The 18,821-nt window shown below is 39.2% G+C and overlaps 1 protein-coding gene across 1 annotated transcript in view; it reads right to left on the reverse strand.

Annotated features, from left to right (window-relative positions):
- Positions 1 to 645: 645 nt before the first annotated feature.
- ENPP1 (ectonucleotide pyrophosphatase/phosphodiesterase 1) overlaps positions 646 to 18,821 on the reverse strand; it is a 55,928-nt gene continuing 37,752 nt past the window's right edge. The window contains exons 14-25 of the mRNA XM_086460444.1: positions 18,601 to 18,632; positions 17,283 to 17,410; positions 16,138 to 16,207; positions 12,903 to 12,990; positions 9,595 to 9,770; positions 9,049 to 9,100; positions 6,111 to 6,265; positions 4,837 to 4,972; positions 3,763 to 3,843; positions 2,583 to 2,715; positions 1,699 to 1,852; positions 646 to 813 (exon numbers count right to left, since the gene is read on the reverse strand). Of these exons, the coding sequence (XP_086316570.1) occupies positions 646 to 813; positions 1,699 to 1,852; positions 2,583 to 2,715; positions 3,763 to 3,843; positions 4,837 to 4,972; positions 6,111 to 6,265; positions 9,049 to 9,100; positions 9,595 to 9,770; positions 12,903 to 12,990; positions 16,138 to 16,207; positions 17,283 to 17,410; positions 18,601 to 18,632 (1,373 nt within the window). The remainder of the gene's footprint in view (positions 814 to 1,698; positions 1,853 to 2,582; positions 2,716 to 3,762; positions 3,844 to 4,836; positions 4,973 to 6,110; positions 6,266 to 9,048; positions 9,101 to 9,594; positions 9,771 to 12,902; positions 12,991 to 16,137; positions 16,208 to 17,282; positions 17,411 to 18,600; positions 18,633 to 18,821) is intronic.

Here is an 18,821-nt window from a genome sequence, read left to right on the forward strand (position 1 = left end):
GGGCAGCAACATACCAAGGCTTCCCAGCTAACAGAACTCCTTTAGCCAGGCGTCTTGTCCATGCCGGGGCAGTTTCAGTTACCAGTCTTACTAATCTCAGTATAGCTTCTTGAACCATAACGCTGCACTATTTTACAAGACCCAAAGCTCAGAATGTAATTCATGCCTCAAGGACAAGTGGAATGAGAGGTGTTATTATTTACATTTCAACAGTCACCAAGGACATAGTTATTTCCCAGAACTGTATGTGCTAATTATCTATAAAGTAGAATATTGATCACAACCCATGCTTTATAAACTTCTCCCTCTCCAGTGCATAAAAAAAAGATAACATTTTTGTTCGTGTCTCAGACTATGATGATCAAATGCTGTAAGCATTTAATAATGGACATGGTTCTACCACGTTCAAGTGGGAATGACAGCAGCTGCCATCCTGTGTTACATACATAGTCCATCGGGGTCCCTGAGATACAAATATGGCACCCACTCTCCTCCCTACTGGCATTTTGGTCAAGAGTTCTCAATAAATGTTCCAGCTTATTTAAAACAAAACAAAACCACACAAAAAAAAAAGGTTTCATTAATTAAAAACAGTCTATTTACAGATCAGTTGTGAAATGGGTAACAACATTCCATAGGAAAAGATCAGGCTGTTTCAAAAGTCGGTAAATATGTTTTTAACTGTAAAATCTCAGATACTGGCTGTTTTCTGTTTTGATAGAAGCTGAGTCCAGTAAGTAATTCTATATCTCTGATCCGAGCTGTGTGAAACTTCATTCTCTCTTCCACCCACATGGACTCAGACTTGCCATCCTATTGGGACAGAGGAGGAAAAAAAGGGTTTGAATAACGTCTTTTTCTCCTGACATACACTTAGTTGAAATGTCTTTTGCTAATTGATGTTTTATAAAGACAGAAAGCAGTAACTATTGGCAAAAAAAAAAAAATCTAACAGAGAGCACTGGATTATAAAGAGTTATAAGCTTGCGTGAATTTAGTACTTGCTATTACAAGTTCTGTGTACATGTGTACACGAGGAAGTAGCTGCACCAGTGGAAACTGGTGATGATGGGGAATGGCAGGCAAGGTTCAATATCTATCCACCATCTCCATGATAAAGCTATTTCCAAGAGCTGTGCCTGGCTTGGGTAGTGACTTGTGCAGTTCTTCGCTGTAGACAGAGGTCTACACACTTTCCATGCTTTGTTCTGGCTCACATGGAGTGTAGCTGTGTGCATTCCCACCACAGTGCCAAGGTACCTGAACCTGGTAGAAGCGACCAGTGCTCTTCAGCAACATCTGTGTCTTCTCCTTTTGGGTATGCATTTGGCCTAGCACTGACCCTTCTTTGCGGATGACTCCACTTCTCCTAGAAGCTCTTCATCCTTCTCAGCTGTTGCCTGAACATTTGCGCTACAGAAGTCTATGTATGTATTGCACTGATGGTCTCAAAGCACTCTGACTCTACCCCGCTAGCTCTAAGTTTTGCTCTTTGAACAGTGAACTTCTATTTTTGCGTTTGAGCATACATACAGACTTCAACATAATTCTGTTTATGAAAATATTGTCTTGTAACTCACGATGATCATGACAGACAGCACCATTTTTACAGTCTTTAACTAGTTAATCACTGATATCCAGGCAAAACAAGCTCAAGCCTGACTTCAGATGCATACGGGGAGTGAAGAGGCTACTTACTGCACAGCTTTCACTGTTGTCTTCTCTGTGAGGTACAACAAAAGACAAGGCGTCTAGAGACCCTTCACACTCCAAAGGAGTTTCAGAAGTATTTTTACAACTAGTCAGTACAATGAAGTAGTGAGTTGGAACTGGAACTTCTGAATTACTTTGTCTGAAACACAAAAAAACCCCCCACCTTTCTGTAAATCCACCAAGTCATGCTTGCGCAAAGAACAAGTGACAGCTATCAGCTATATTCTGGCATATCAATTTTAGCAAGCCACCTATTTAGCCGAAAGCAAGCTTAGGCCTGGAATGAAAATTCCAGATTACTATTTTGCAAGTCAGTTTTGGCTTGTAGGCTGATCTAAGCAACAAATTTGATGAGGTATAACACAAACTGATTTATCATAAAAATGTTAAGAAGCCAGAGTAGATGGGAGAGTTCAGCCTGAGCTCAGAAAACCATCTGCCTGCTGGCTTGAACCAATTTTGCTAACTGGTGTATTTGTACTCACAACTTTGTAGTGGAGCACTGCCAGCTCAGAAAGTATCAACCAAGACACCAGGGACAAGCCCCTGCCTCGTCCACTCCTAGAGGCAATGTCATAACATTTCAGGCTAGCAGATATTCTTCTGCATGCAACACCTTCTCTTACACTTCACCTTCAGGTTTTCAGTTGACACATTTTGAGGGTGCATTTTCTCTTTGTGCTCATTGCTTATTTCTTAGCTTCACACTTCTGTATCTGCTTAGGGCCATTTGACTGTGTCTCTGAACTGATATAACCTGCCAAGGGCCCATCTCCACAAAATGCTTTCCTTGATAACAAGGATCAAAATTACTTTTTGAATACTAATGGAGAAAAGAAACAAAGGATTAGAATGTGAAAGGTTCCCACCTTTTCACCTTTTCTGGGATATCGTAGAGCCCATTGGAGTCATAATCAAACACAGGACCACTGACTACATTGACACCGTTCCTGGCTGCAGCATATTCAGGTAGCAGGTACTGATGGAAGTAGTTCCATAACACTGAAACAGAGTAATGGAAGTGGGAAACATACTCTCCAAGGCAGAAGCTGTTAATACAACTCTACAGAATTTTCAGTGGAGTATAAACAGACATAATAAGCTAGGAAAATAATAAGCAATACAGGTGTTTACAGGTTTTAAAGGTTGCATCTAACTGAGCAGCAGCATGCAACTGCAGTATCTCCTGGCGTTGTGGTTTCACAGTCACCCTAACCACAAAGCTGACTGAGGCACAGTGGGGATGCTCCCTTGTGGCCTTGGGTTTCTTCCCTTGGAAACCAAATCACGGAGAGGCAAGAGGAGGGAAGGTGAGAGAAGACCATGCCTGCCTGTGTCTTGCCCCATTATCAACTTGGCCTGGCTAGCACGTACACCCACACCTATGAGCTCAGAAATACCTTACCAATATGGTATTTTTAATTACAGTTAAGAGTTGACCACTATTCCATTACAAAACAGGACACTTCTTCTGTCCAGAGGAAGTGCCATAGCTAACCACCTTTTTCACGAGGAACATGCTTAGTGTCCCTCAGCCAACGATCTCATGTTCCCTCTCACCCAGGAAAGCCCGGGTCTTCACAGCTTCTCTACTAGAAACATGACTATTTTCCTGCTTCCTTAGTGATTGAGACCCTAGATGCCTGCCTGAGAACTCATCTGAGTTTAGAAGACATTCCTAAACTGGAAATGAATTTCTCACACACACACACACGTTATCTGGGTTCTCTAGGAGATACTCAATATAAAACCCTATTTAGGTAGGTAGGAAAATGCAAACAAAAGCGTCAGACACGGAGACATACTATGCTCCCATATAATGAGCCAGTCGATTAGGAATCATAAGCTCACAATGGCAGGCCTTTTTCACAAGACTGATAATCCTACTTCAAGGAACTTTTCATTGAGGTAAGAATCCCACAGTTGAGGGAGGCCTTACTTTACAGAGGCAGTTGAACCAGGAATCATTTGTATGGTTTGGAAGCAAGCAAAAAGTCAGTCTTCCTTATGTTCAACTGTGCACACAAAATACACATATAAATAAAATACCTTTAAATGCAGGATACATTGGCACAATGTTGCTGGTAAGCAAGGCATCATAGTGAGGTTTCTTTTCATCTGTCATAAAATCTAAAACAAAAAACCAATTCATTACCTGGATTTGTTACTTTAAACCTGCATTTTCATACTTTTAAAGATCAGTGTAATAATGATAAGGTGGAAGTGGCATAACTTCACTTCCCAAAGCTGATGTGGGTTTAAATGCTAACTTCAGTACATGCTGGATCCCATCCAAAATAAATAATCTTATAAGCAGCAGCAGTAATTGCACTTGTTAGATATACAGTGGACAAGTTTTTGTGAGATGTAAAAATATTGCAACAGGCTTTTGAATTGTGAGGAAGGGAATAAATTCACTTCATGAGTGTCAGACCAACTTGTTCTGACTGCAGAATCCAGGCATAAAAACAGGAGCTCCACTGGAACTTTGCAAATTACACTTGATGTGGATGTTTAAACAAACTCCTACTCAGTCCTTTACGCAGCAAAGTCAATGTAAAATGCTTCCAAATCAGGTCAGGAACAGTTCACAAACAGTTTAACCACTTGTAAACTGCTAAGTGTTCTGTAATATGCTTGAGAATCAGAGCTATGTTCTTCAGATCAATGCTGAATTGCTTTACTAAAACCCACATACAGCACACAACACTATTTCAAATAAAAAATAAAACTTATCAGGGCAGCTTTTTTACTTAATGAAACATCCCTGAATTTTACTTTGGGTAGTTTCAACTAACGCCTGTCATACAAAGCAAATTTGCAATTTACTAGCTTGCCAGACTTGAGTCAAGGTTTATGTGTTCCTTTCAGTTTCTTCTACGTGATGCCACTTTAGAAACCTGACAAATTCCAAAGCTTTCAGGAAGTACTAAATGACTCTGGACAACCCACCAACTGCTGAAGTGCCTAAAACGTTTTTTTCTCATATGCTGAACTGTAACAATTCAGCATTTACAGCTTCATACTTTCATTAGTTACCAAAAACACCTATAAAAGACTACACCTACTACGTTACCAATTATTTAAATCAGATATGCTGTACAATGAAGGCAATGTACTTACTTGGAGGAGAAAGGAAGCCGTAAGTTAGGCGAGGATGATTGTTGTAAAACAAACATGTCTGGTTATGATTAAAAGAAATACGAACATCCTTGTGTAAACAGCTAGAGGTATCTTCTGTAGCAGAAACCCATTTGTCCTGTTGAACGAGAAGAAAGTATCATTGGTAAAACAGCTGACTTACACTAATTCTCTCAGTGTAGGGGACTGCAGAACTCTAAAAATTTAGCTGCAACTGTCTTTAATGGTTTGACGGCACTTAACTAAGATGCAAGAACTGCTGTTCTTTTGTCAGCAGAAAACAAGCTCTCCCATCCATTTCATATATTTTTGAAATAAAGTTAACAGAACTGCAGCATTTCAGTTGAGAATAACATCTTCCAAAAGAGAACCCAGAGGTGCCCATTAAAGATAACCTGACCTACTGTAAATATAGTAGTTTGTTCAGGCTAGGAATCAGAGGCAGTCAGATGTGGGTTAGCCATCTCTCTCCACTAGGCCACTTGTTACAGTAACCAGTTCCTTTGTACCACTACCCTCAAAATATTTAGGATCAAGTAAACCTCGCCAGAGTTTAGCTAAATTTAATTGTAACAGTCATTATTTAAAGCTTATTGATTCTCAGATAATCAGACTAAAAAGCATCCTCTACTGTCCTAATTCCTTTTAAGCGTGATGTGGCTTCTAAGTTTTCTCTGAACGGAAAAGGCCAACTTGAGAAAACTTTTCATTCGCCAGATCAGCGCTCTGCATGAACACGTGCATCTTAGCATAGGGTTCAAGACAGCAAAGACCAGATTTATCACCACCAGTCTTTTTCCCTGATCAGGATGATATTCCAAGAAGGACTGGATCAGGGCATGAACAGTTCAAGACAGTCCAAAGATTATTTTTTCAAAAGGATCCTGACACATTACAAACACTGCTTTAAGACCATGAAACCAGTGTTGAGACCAGACTTCAAGGACAGCACTGGCAGACTGCTATAGCAGCCCTACACCGCCAAGCAGTAAGCCAGTGCAGACTCACAGGGCTTCTGTATTAATGGCAATGGGCTCCTCACTTCCTTGTGGATCTGCTCGCTCTGGAAGCAAAACTTCAGTTCACTTCAAGAAACAGGAAAGAGTCAGAGCCAGTCCTTGTTAATACAGGAAAATGGTTCTACTTAGTTCCCTGGGAGATAATATCATGTGCAGATCTAAGAAGCATTCAGGAATAACTGACAATCAAGCTTTTTATCATTCAAACTTGCTTCTAACCTTTTTTCATATACTTACATCTTTATTAACAGTGTATGCGCTCCACAAAGACATTCTGTAGTCCTTGCTGTACCCACTCACGTAGCGGTAATGGTAAAGGAGGCAGTAATTATGTCTCTTCTGCAGAACCCTAGGCCGTCCATAGGGCAAATTAAGTTTCTCTGTCTTCTTAACTGCAGCAGAAATAGTGCTTGTTACATTTCAACCAATACTGATTGTTAAGCATCGTCCTCTTTTATACACATAAGCTTGCCTCAGTTTCCAATGGCCAAACAGAGAAGTCAGTGACAGAACAAAGAAAAAAAAAATTAAGAAAATGTTCATTCTTATATCAAAGGTATAGTTTCTATCCAAAGCAAAGCCAACATAAAGCAATCATTTAAACCTATACTGCACAAATTAATTTTATATTTAAATCAAAACCTTTTGCCATTTAAAGCAGGAGATGGATCCAAGTTGCAGAGTTAAAGTCTTGGTTAACTTTGTGTTTCAATTTAAATACACAATGTGGGATCTACTTCTACCTAAAATTTAGGTGGGACAGTAAACAACTGTGGTGCTTTGAAACCTGCTGAGGGAACTATTTTAGCAGAAACCAAAATCATATGTAAAAGTGACAATTAAAGGACTAAGAAATATAGAGATCTAAACGAACAACACAGTGAAGTACTGGTTGGATTTTCAGATGTGCGAGGACTCGCTTTATAACGAAAGCGACAGTCATAAAACCTTCCTTGTCCCTCTCTCTCATGGACCACACCTCTTCAGAAAGTTTGTATACAGAGAAAGCTACCTCTAAATGTTTTACGTATGATACTGCACTGGGTTTTTGGCAGACCCTTTCCTAAGGCATTGCCTCTTTACAACTATTGCATCCAATGGAAGACTGTTCCTTTAAAACTGTATCAGAAAGAAGCTATGTGAGATCAGCAGAGGGTAAGTCATAGACAGAAGCTTAAAAGTAAAGCAGAGCTAGCAAGTACTTCACAGTCAACACCATTTATCTTAAAAAAAAAAGTAGAAACAAAACAGTGTTGCAAGAAAAACATGGTCTTGCAATAATCTGCTGCAGTCAAATGTCAGCAGAAAGTTTCCATTTTTAACCCCTAAGGTAGTCTTCAATTTCATCCAAACACTGAATATCCAAATTTTTACAACTGGAAAGAAACAAAAATGAGGTTTTCAAGTTTTGAGTTCTCTGTCATAAAATAAAAAGTGATGAAAACTAGCACATCATGGAAATATTTGAAAGTAACAAGAATATTACTTTGCTGTTGAAAATGCAAGTATTTTCAATCATTACACGGCTGGAATTAAGGAAGGCGCCAAAGTATATTTTCCATTAAACAGGTCACTACCATCCACAAATTACAAAGAACTACAATTTCAAGGCAACTGTTTTAAATGGGAAAGAAAACGAGCAATGAATGCTGCAGGCTTTTTCCACAGTAATTCCACAACACAAAAAAGCGTCAAGATTATGACATTTATTTCTCCACCCCTGAGGGAAAAGGCAAACAATTCACAATTCTTCCATAAAACTAAAGACACAGTTAATATTTTGTTGTTCTTACAAGCTGTCAAGTTATGACACTCAATGACAGAATATGCAAACTGAGGTAACTAATGAACTCTAAATTGTCTTAAGGAGCACCTAAGCTGGTTACTAGGATTCTTCCATCTGCGATAATGCTTTTTATACCTAATCAGTAAGTGCTTAATTCATACAATTTATAAGGAAATTACTGCTATTAAGACCAGTGCTAAGACAGGTCTCACTGATAATGCAAGCCAAAATCCTACTGTTTCAAAAACGTAGGTTTAGAGCCTTAGGTTCCTATTTCTACAATTCAGAATTGAAATCGGTTATGGGCCTGGCCTTGCCATATTTCTTCAAAGCCGGGTACAGCAAGGCACTCTGGCGTCCGCCTACGCATTAGCAAGAGTGTTTCAGTGAAACCACTTACATGCTTAGGGGAAAGCACACTGCATCGTACTAACTGGATTTCATGTTGTCGCTCTCATGAGCATTACAATACCGAAAGACTTATTCTGAAAGGGTTCTGGGACACATTTTAAAAACGTGTCCATTGTTAGTGGAAAAGATTCAAGAAAGCTCTATCTGCTCTTTGTGCCGGGACAAACTACACAAATCAATAGAAGCCTTAAATTAGCCCTGAATAAGCAGCAAGTACTGGATCCTGCCTGCAACTGGCATTTAAGACCAGTTCTTAACAGTGAGCTACAGTGGGGTGTCGCCAAATGCAGTTTATTTACGTCAGAAACAAGGGTTCATGAACACACACGTGGCAAGGTCTCTATCAGCCTATTTCTCTTTCTGACAGTCTAATCACCTTGACTTCATCTTTTAAGGCATTACCATCAAGGGCTACATTCCATTTTGACTTATGGTTTTCAGGATTTACTTATGGCCTCACCTGCTTCATGCTCAAAATAGCTTATTTTGTTTTATGAGTCACAAGCACGTTTACAGCCTTGCAAACTGCACCTCAAACATGGCATGCGTATGTCCAAAGAACAGAAACAAAGTGTAAGTAAAACACGCAGCACCTTAAGACCATGTAACATACCCCTTACGCTTAATTAAAAGTATGCTGCCATTATAACGTTGGTATTTGCAGGGATTTCTTATCAGATACTTCCTCATACACTGCTTTTGCTTCCCATTCTGGAAGGCTCATTACTTCAGTGCTAGAAAACTGAAAAATATCACGTAATACATGTGCCATAAAGACACACATATAAGGATATACATTTATTTGAGAACAAATGGCTCAGTATGTCTGTATTTCAAAACCTCAGAACCCAGCAAGTATTTCAAAGAATTTTTACCTCATGTGCTTTAGAGTTCCTGAGAAGTTTAGACATCCAACATTTTATACTTTTAATAATTATCATTTTGTTATAATTTTATATTACTGTCTAAAGTTCTTACCTTCTGTTTCGGTGAGATTTAAACGCTGATGAAAATCCCTTATCGGCAAGCCCTATAAGGCAAGAACAAGGAGATTCTAATAAGTTTTCTACAAAGCATATTACAAGCCACTATGACATGTAAAGTACCAAATGTAACATCTGCCTTGCAAGTTATCCCTATACAGAACTCGCTGACATCTACTGAATTTGCAGAAACAAATTGGTTTTGCCGCAAGCAAATCTACAGCCTTGAGAAATTACAGCCCAAACACACAACATTCACAGAAGGGAAATTTCGACATCATTAAGTGAAGCAAGCAAGAATCTGTGGCATCTTCCACAGTCTTCAAAGCAGAGTATGACTTCACATAAGCAAACTGCAAAAGGGAATACAGAAACACAGGCTAGTACCCACTAACCCCAGGCAAGATCTGACTTTGAAACCAGTAGCAGGGGACTGCAAAACTAGCAGGTAAAAATAAACACTGCAGAATTCAGAGTTTCACTTCTTGAATACCACACCACAGACATCTGCCTCTACACCTTTAACCATGTCAGTACTTACCCCTGTCCTGCAGGAGCAGCCAAGGCTCACTGAAAAGGTTCTTTGTCCCACTGCAGAGCACTCAGAAGGATGGCTTGTTTCTTTGGGATGGTGGGGGGTGTAAACTGGGTTCCTTAAAAGATGGTTTAGGCGTCCATGAGTTCCGTTGTTTGGGGCTGGTTTCAAATCAAGCAAATCTATGAAAGAATTCAAGTGATATTAGCAGGATGAGAAAGACTGTAACACACTGCTGCTTGTATTGTGATTACAAGTATGGGTGAGTCAACAAAGCCACACTGCTTGCTGCTCATGACACCCAAGACAGAAAGCAATGTAACCCCTTTAAAAGAGAGAACAGTCTTAGCTAGGGCTCAGCATGGTATTAGTCTACTCGTAAAGAGGGACAGAACAAACTCAAAAAAAATGCCAGAGGCTTACATCTGAGGGGAAGTGAACTTGCAGCATCCATACTTGCAGTGGGGGACAGAATAGGAATCTCAAACACACGAAGCTAATGACTATGTCACACTGAAGCTTTGCAGAATAAACTCGGGGGCTTTTTGTGTTTGGTTTTTTGTGCATGTGTGTGTGGTTTTGTTTTGTTTGATTGGTTGGTTGGTTATCTGGAAATTAACTACATAACCTTCAGTTCATAAGCAATACTAAAGGGTAAAGCCGTAAGAGAACCTAGACAGAACATAGGTTTCAGCTTATTGCTTAAGTCTAAAAATGTTAAACTTCAAAATTCTCACCAAAGTATTCTAACCACAAAACCACCTAAATCTCTGCCATTAAAGTAACTCAGACAACTAAAAGCTGCCTACCACCTATGCTCAGAGACACTTCAGACACCTTCAAAACACTGAATAGATCAAGCCCTATTTCATGCTTAATCCTCACTAGCATTCATAGATTTGTTGTTCCTGCACTTAACCCATAGTGAACCTATGAAATAAGATGTTTTCAAAACATAGCAGGTGATGAGACACATTTGCATCCAAAAGTTTCATGTCTAGATCACTCATCTAGAGTGATTACAAGAGTTAGGAGCTGAATTTCCCTTCCTACAGGGGGAACCGAACACATTTCTCCCTACACTGTGCCACTCAGAAATGTTAATGTCATTCCCTCCAGATGAAGCTGGTTTGCTTTGGAAAGAAGAATAAAACAATCTTTCTAATCCTAGCAGTCCCTGCTCCAATGAATACATTACACAAAGCAGCAAAAAAACGCAAATCGGAACCAGTCCCAGAACTTGGGTCCTCACTTCAACAGCTAAATTACATTGCTATGTTCCTATTATTTTAAGGGGAGTATCCAGGAATTCACAAGGCCCCAGAAATCCCCAAGTCTGGCAATCTGAACACCTTGGAAAACAAGTTTAAATCCCCCAATTCAGACAAGACAGTTGTACATATCTGGTGTTCATACTTTAAGCACTAAGATGTTGGACAAAAGGGAAACTCTTCTCCAGCTGCACTTTGCAATAAGGTATAGTCAGGCACCTCCAAGAGAAATGCTAAAGCCCCAAACAAGTGAAAGATTATGCCCTTCCACAGTCCAGAAGGGACCTAAGCCCTGGGCAAGAAAAAGGTTGAGTAAATTGCCTCACTTCATTTTTTATTTTTTTTTTTTTTAATCTGAAAGTTAGTGTGCTGGCTTTTGCACATCCCATTCTAATTCTTTCTATACTGGATGGAGGAAATCTAGACCTCTATGAATGCACTTAAACCATCTGATCTTTCACTGAACTTGCTTCACTGAGATGTCAGTAAGGACTCTACCCCTCCCAGGCAGCAGACACAGAACAGATCATGGTGGCACGAGAAGGTGGCTCAAGACCAACCACAACATGAGAAGACAGCAAAGCATACAAGCCCAAGAGACAGGCTTCCTGACAACGGCCTGTTTCCTACTCCAGTAAAGAATTTAAACATATGGTTTAAATATGATATACCTGAATATTGCCACTGACTTCAAGCATGTGCAGTGCTCCCGTTAAGTGTTTTCTGGATCAAACCCTTTGGTAATGCTTTCTCTTTCTCACAGATGCAGATGTTAGAGCAAGTATAGGTCCTGGCAAGAGAGAGAAGCAAGCAGGAAACAATGGAAAACAGGTTAAGACCTCAAGGGGAATGAATGAGCAGAAAGTGGTAGAACTAGTGGCAGACTTTTGGAGAAACCATGAAATACAGAACGAAGAAGGGACAAAGGAACAAGGAGTCACAGTAACATTATGTTTGAAAGGGGAGGGAAAAAAAAGGGCCACAAGGTGTCTAATTTTCAGAAAGAAACACCACTTCTCTGGTGCAGTGTATGGTACGGTGTCAGAAAATAAAGTGAAGAATACTGTATACAGAGTGGGCTGTCTGTGATCAAGATACAGAAGTGGACTGCATGGAATAGAAATCAGCCATGAATTCTACAGTGACACCATAGAGAGGTGAGAAAAGGAAAGCCTGACTATTGCAGAGCCAGCTAGCTCTAGAGTGAGACTCCAAAGCAATGGGACTACAGACTAACAAGACAGTTGCAGTCTATCAAAAGACCAAAAAAAATAAAAAGCATATTTGATACACCTGCTGTATTAGAAAATGAGAATAGACAAGGAAACATCCAAATCTAGTAGTAAAAGATACAATACATAAATTGAACAACTGAGACACACAATGATGAATTTGGGAAGAGGTTCATTATATGAATTAAGTAAACAAAAATAGAAAAATCTAAATTTTATCTAAATTAAAAACCTATCTATATTAAGTAACTAAAATTAAAGATATGGTAAAACCAACAACAAATAAGGTAACATATGACAAAATATAAGGAATTGTTCAAATGCATAAAAAAAGAGGAGGTGACTGACTCGGGCTTTCTGGAAATGAGCTGCCTAGCAGCTGTACCCTCATCCATTACTATGCTTGTTATTTATTCTTCTGCCTGAATAAAGTCACCTGAGAGATTAATCTGATAGAGCCTCCAGTTAGATATGAGAGAAAAATATCTCCTTGATGGCAGAGAGATTGCGAAGCTGTCAGTTTTAGTAGTGGTGAGTCAAAACACGAGCTCTGGAGCAGCCAGAGGAACAGAGTGATCAGTGGAAAGGAGAGATACAAGGTGGCCTGACCAGGAGATCCTAAACAGCCATCAGTCATTTAGAAGCTGTACCTTTCTCAGAAAAAACAAACAGCTTTTTATTTATTAAAATCAGCAGCAAGTCTTGAGGACTAATTTCTAAGGATACTTAAAAATCTGTCATTAGAAGATTTACAACGCCCAAAAGATATTAGATTTTACTGAACAAAGATGATCCCATCAATTGTACTTACCACACATTAAATTATATACTTCAATGTTTTCAAATGGATCAACTTGAGTATGAGACTTGAATCCTGGTCCAAAACCAATAAAGATAGCCTAGGATTTACAGAGAAAAGTAAAGTGGAAGTCTGTTTAAGACAAGTTGAAATGGAAAATATTTTCACACTCAGATGGCATTTCCAAGAACTTAATCTTCACTTTACCAACAGTATGGATCAAGTAAAGCTTTTTTTTTTTCCTTAGAAAAAAAAGAAAATGTGCAAGAAAAATTTTTAAAAGTAGTAAAAGAGTATTAGGAAACCAAATTCGGTCTCATTGTTGTCTTTAAAAGGTTGCCTTCAGCCTTTTATGAAGCCCCTTAAAATAATTTTCTTAAGTATTTCAAGAGATTTAATTTAATGGAAATGTTGAGCCAAAATAACCATCACATTTCATGCCCTGTAAACAAACTGGAAGCTTTTAACTTAAGGCTATAAAAACATCTGTTGGTAGCACTGTTTTAAATGGTTTAAGCAATGGCAAGATCCTGGGCTTCTACGCCTGGTTTGCAGCTGTTCTCTCTTCTTCTTGCACCACTTCCTGAGCTGTACTGGCACAAGCTATTGCGTAGCCATACAGTGAACCTGATGAAGGACTGCAGCCAGCTCAGAAAGCTTTTTATTCCTGATGGCTCTTTTCCTTCTGGTTCAGTCCCCTGACCTACTTAACACTGCAGCCACCCAAAGCTTACACTAGCAGAGAGCAGGGTTTGCTGCAGGAATAAGAACAAGGAGGCAAGGGCAGCAAATGCTCCGACTCAACTACTGCCAAAAAGATTGTTTTTAAACTTGTCCCAAGATAGCCAGCTTATTTTTAATTAAGTGAAAGAGATTGCACCCATCTGTGCTATCAAGATACATGATTAAGTGATGGATGCTTTGCACTCTACAGCATCTTCCTGGGTAAGATCTCAAAGCCCTTTGCAAACAATGCAATGGTCTTGCAATGATCTCAGACTTCATAGCTGTGTGGCAGAGAGGCTAAAAGCTCAACTCTCAACTTTTTTTTTTTTTGAGATTAAAGCATAATGCAGGCTGTGATTCTGAAACTGTTGATATTAAAATCTGTAGGCTAATAATCTACTCAACAAACCTAACTTGAACCAGGAAGACACAACCTCCTTTCTGTTGAACTAGGTAATTACAGAGTATGAACTTTATGCTGCTGTAATGTTAGCCACAAAAGGGTAAGTTTTATCTGTTTTAAGACCAATTAGGGATGCTATTAAGTGACAATCCAAAGTCTGGCAAGAAGTTTGAATAAAGTCAACCTACTAAAAAATTTACACAGTCAAAACTTAGCAGAGAGAGAATATACTAAGCTGGCATTCGGCATCACGTGGCCTTCCTGGTTGTAACCCATTATTAGGTACCCCATGAACAAGTTTTCCATTGTCAAATTGGGGAAGAAGAGTAGGCCTGGAAGGGTAAACCAATACAAAATTAACACAAGTTTTGGCTAACAGGTTTTAAAAAAAAAAACCAACAGTTTGATGCCAACACTGCATAATTCCACAAGACGTGAAAAATAAGGCTTTTAAGGAAATCATGCTTTACATGTGGACTATGTAGGTCTTTTCACGAAACTTGTTTTCAGTAATTTTTTTAATACAGGGTTCTCTCTTCATAGATCAGTTTACACATATTCACTGTAACAGTACCAAGTATCTCACAACTCTTAGTGGATTTTATCCTGAAAACAGCTTTTTGACATGAAGATTACTGCCTTTCATTTTATTGATAGCAGAAACTAAAGCAAAGGATAGGTTATGTGACTTCCCCAAACTAGATGGGAGCTGACAAAGGATCCGATTTCGTGTTTCCCTACGATCCCTTCCCGTTTCTCATTAGAGAGAAGAATTTTGTGACTCCTTATTTTAAACATGACCAAAGTGCTCTATCCTGAACAGTCTACCTCAAAACAGCGATAGATAATCCATCATGACACAGCAGAATTACACTGTTGGCAGATCATTTAGTCAACTTTGCAAGAGACAGAATTAAAAGTAATTATGTTATTTCTGAAAGATTCTGACCAGTCGCTAGGTAATTCCGGTGGTGGACAGACTTCCAGGGCAAACTGTTGTACTCATTAACGGTCCAAAAAAAAAGTTTCCTAATACTCAAATCCACTCGTCTTTATTACAGTATAAGCCTGTTACTTCTGCTCTTAGGCAACCCAGAAAAAGAACAGATGAGCCTTACAGACCAGGGGACTGGCTGGTTAGGGAATAACTTTGTTTGCAAGGACCTGGGTGACATAGCAGACAGCAAGCTGAACACGAGCCAGCGGCACACCCTGGCAGCAAAAGGCAGCCAACAGCATCCCATGCTGTATAAGCAGAAGCTCAGTCAGCAGGTTGAGGGAAGGCATTATTCCTCTCAGCATTTCTTTAGGCTGCATCGAGATACTGCACCTCCAACGTAAGAATGACATCAATAAGCAGTCATTGCAAATTCAGTGGAGGGCCCCCCAGGTGGTTGGGGGCTGAAGCTCTTGCCCTGTGAAGAGGAACAGGCCTTGTTCAGCATGGAGAAGAGACTGCTTCAGGTGGACCTAACAGCAGTGCCCCAGTACCTACAATGAGGTCATCAAGGAGATGCAGCCACACTCTTCAGTGCTACGCAGGAGGAGGCAGAGAGACAACAGGCATAAATTGAAGTAAGAAAGGTCCTGGCTGGCTGTAACTAAATAAACTTACACCACGAGGACAGTCAGGCAGTGGAAGGGATTGGTTCGAAGCTGTGGAGCTTCTGCCCTTGGCAGTTTGAAAATGTAACTGTACAAAGCCCTGACTAGCCTGCTCTGATCTCACAGCTGTTTTGAGTTGGAAGTGGGACTACAGACCTCCTAAGGTCCCTTCTAATCTGAATTCTCTTAAGATCTACAATTACTGTATTTGAGGATTTGTTGAGATAAGTTTTCTCTTTTCCTGCTTTTAACATTACAACAAAACAGCTTGGCACAACTTTATATTCTTACCAGCACAGCAAAATCTCTGGGCTAAGTCCTGTTGCATTTTTGCTCAACTCTTACAACGCAATCCCACCCAGCATGTCACAACAGCTATCAAACAAATGCTTGATTTCTTTAATTGCAGATGGAATAGTGTCATAAATCTTAAAAAAAAACCCTCAACACACCCAGCACACACAACATTCAGAAACAGAAGGAGCAAAAAAGAAGAGCTAGCGTAAGTCTCACCTGCATACTGGGGAAGCGATTGTCTGAGCCATGGAACCCACCTGTGCAGCTTTTAATCTCAAGCGGTTTCCTATTAAAGGATCACAGTTTATATAGCTCACACTTTCCAAATCATATCAGTATAAAATATATTCAGTGATGTATTGTTTACTTGTCTATTTAAAGATTCTTAGAGGCTTGTCCATAGGAAATAGAAAGTCTTTAAGCTCTGGAAGAGAATGCCTTTAAAATCAGAACGACAGTTTTCTCTACAAATGTTATCCCTTTGGAATACTCAAGTGTCCAGAGTCATTTAAAGTCAAATATCAGATGACATGAACAAACTGGACTTTTTTCTCAGGATAAAAGATTTTTCACTTCACTGTCATTTGGGTAACAGAACTTTACAGTAACTTATAAGTAGCGTCTCAAGATTTTTTTGTTTGTTGTTTAATAAAAACTGTAATGTAGTTTTAGAGCATTCAGCTGGTCAAAAACAAAATCTCCAACATAAGCCAGGTCCACACATATTATCTAAACATTTACAGGTCTAGTAGCCCAAACCTGATTTACATGACTTGTACACGTTTAACGGCGTTACACAACAGGACTTAGTGAATACATGGACTGAAAAACTTTCATGATGAAAGCTCTGAAGTGTCACAGAGGTGTCAAAAGATTACATTATTGTAGCAGATACCATTATTCTGGGAGTTGAAAATTCATTGGTCAGAAGATGTAAGGTAATTAACGATAGTGGGCTCAGTAAGTTCAACCTATGCCAGTGGATCACGCACAAGACTGATTCAACCAAGCAGTTATTCATGTGCTTAGCTTTGACGACTCGCTTTGGAAATTCCTAAAGCATGGTAAGATATGCTCAAGTATTTGATAAAGGGAACCTTAGCTGCTTTGTGTCAAAGCCTGCCACTACCTGCGTACTCAGCAGGGAGAGTTCTACAGCTGCCAGTTTAGAACCGAGCCTCCTCAGGCCAGCAAAAACTGTAGAGAAAAGCATGCCTTGTTTCTTTGCCATGTCCCTTTGCTATGACAAACACAAATGCCACACTCCAATAGCTGTCATTGAAATCAAGCATCTGGAAGAGAAAAAGCTATGAGAAAACAAGAAATTATTTTATAATCAAGTACTGAAAACTGCAACTTACCTAGCAAGCTGCCATTGGGAGTCCAAATAAAAGTGCAATGGTTCAATCCGGTCGTTAAAGGAATAATGGAAACGCTTGGGTAGCAGCTGCTTCATGTAAGCTTTGAAAGGCTGATTTGGTTCTATGCACTGAAATGTTTAAATCAAAATATAAAATGTACATTTCACCCAACTTTTGCTTACAAAAAGTTCTTACAAAGCAATTCAATTGCAAAGGTCTGCAATAACTTCCCCTAAGGACAACAGGACTCCAGCAGGTCTGGAGTCATGTGGTTTGGGATAGAAATATTAAAACTATTTAAATTACAAATGCCGACTGGTTTTGCATTCAATAGATAGTAGAATAATATTCATATTGGATTATGGACATAACTTACTCTTTTTTTTTCCCTTACAGCCTACAATTGTACAGAACCAAACCCTACTGCTTAGAATTAATAATTACATTGAGACATAACATCATACTTTCAAAAGTGGTAGGACACTATCCAGTGAAATAATTATACAGCTCTGTAATACAGAAAGTAATAAATATTTAAAGGGTTTTTAAATTGGTCACTCAGGTACAAACAGATTTTTCCACCAACTAAGATCCATTAGTGATTTAAAAAAAAAAAACCACACAACAAAAACCACAAACACAACAACAAAACCAACCAACCAAAATAAAACCAAACAAAAAACCCTCTACTGTAATATTGGAATTTTTGAATAGTGAAGTCATCTATACAAACAGCATAGCTCTCACTGACAGTGGTGCCTGCACAACTGAGAGGCAAACAGACTGTGGTGTAGGGATGAGAATGTAAGCCAGGCATAAAGCAGAAAAGCAAATTCTTTAAGCTGGAACTGACAAAAAAAAAAAAAACAAAAAAAAAAAACAAAAAAAAAACAAAGAAAATCAATATCCTCTCTTAAAGCTGTTTATCAAAAAGGTGTGAGCAAGAAAATCTTCTGCTTGTTCAGGAAATGCAGCTAAGCTTTACACTGACTTGGTCCTCAGCCAGTATGGTCCAGATACACAAGCGCTCCAGTTTGAAGAGCAACATGATACAGTGCTAGGTAAGAGTTAGCGAAAAGAAACGAACACAAAACCTCGGTTAAAGCACAACCACAGACAGACGTAGGACACCCTACTGAACTTCAACCTTTGCTGTCCCTTTGTGGAACTACTGTTGTTGTTAACTGCATAGCATATGGGAGGTCAGTGATTCAAAGTCCAGATGCTATGTACGGAGCCCAGCAAACATCTGATGCTATAAAATACCTATAAATGTCAGTGGAAATTAAGCTAGAAGAACAGATAAGACTACACTTACTGTGAGGTTTCTGACAATGCCTTCATAATTAACTGGAAGAATCATAGGTAAGAATTAGTCACCTAAGTTAGAAAAAAAATCAGATGTAAAATGAAAGCATTCCCACCATGTAATACAATTAGCTTAGTTTCAAAAAAAGCTTCTGGACGTAAGAAATTATTTTTCCAGAATGAAAACCATATAGAGCAAAACCATATAGAGCAAAACAACCATTAAATTGT

Source organism: Leptosomus discolor, chromosome 2, assembly GCF_034619465.1.
Source record: "Leptosomus discolor isolate bLepDis1 chromosome 2, bLepDis1.hap2, whole genome shotgun sequence".
NCBI lineage: Eukaryota > Metazoa > Chordata > Aves > Leptosomiformes > Leptosomidae > Leptosomus > Leptosomus discolor.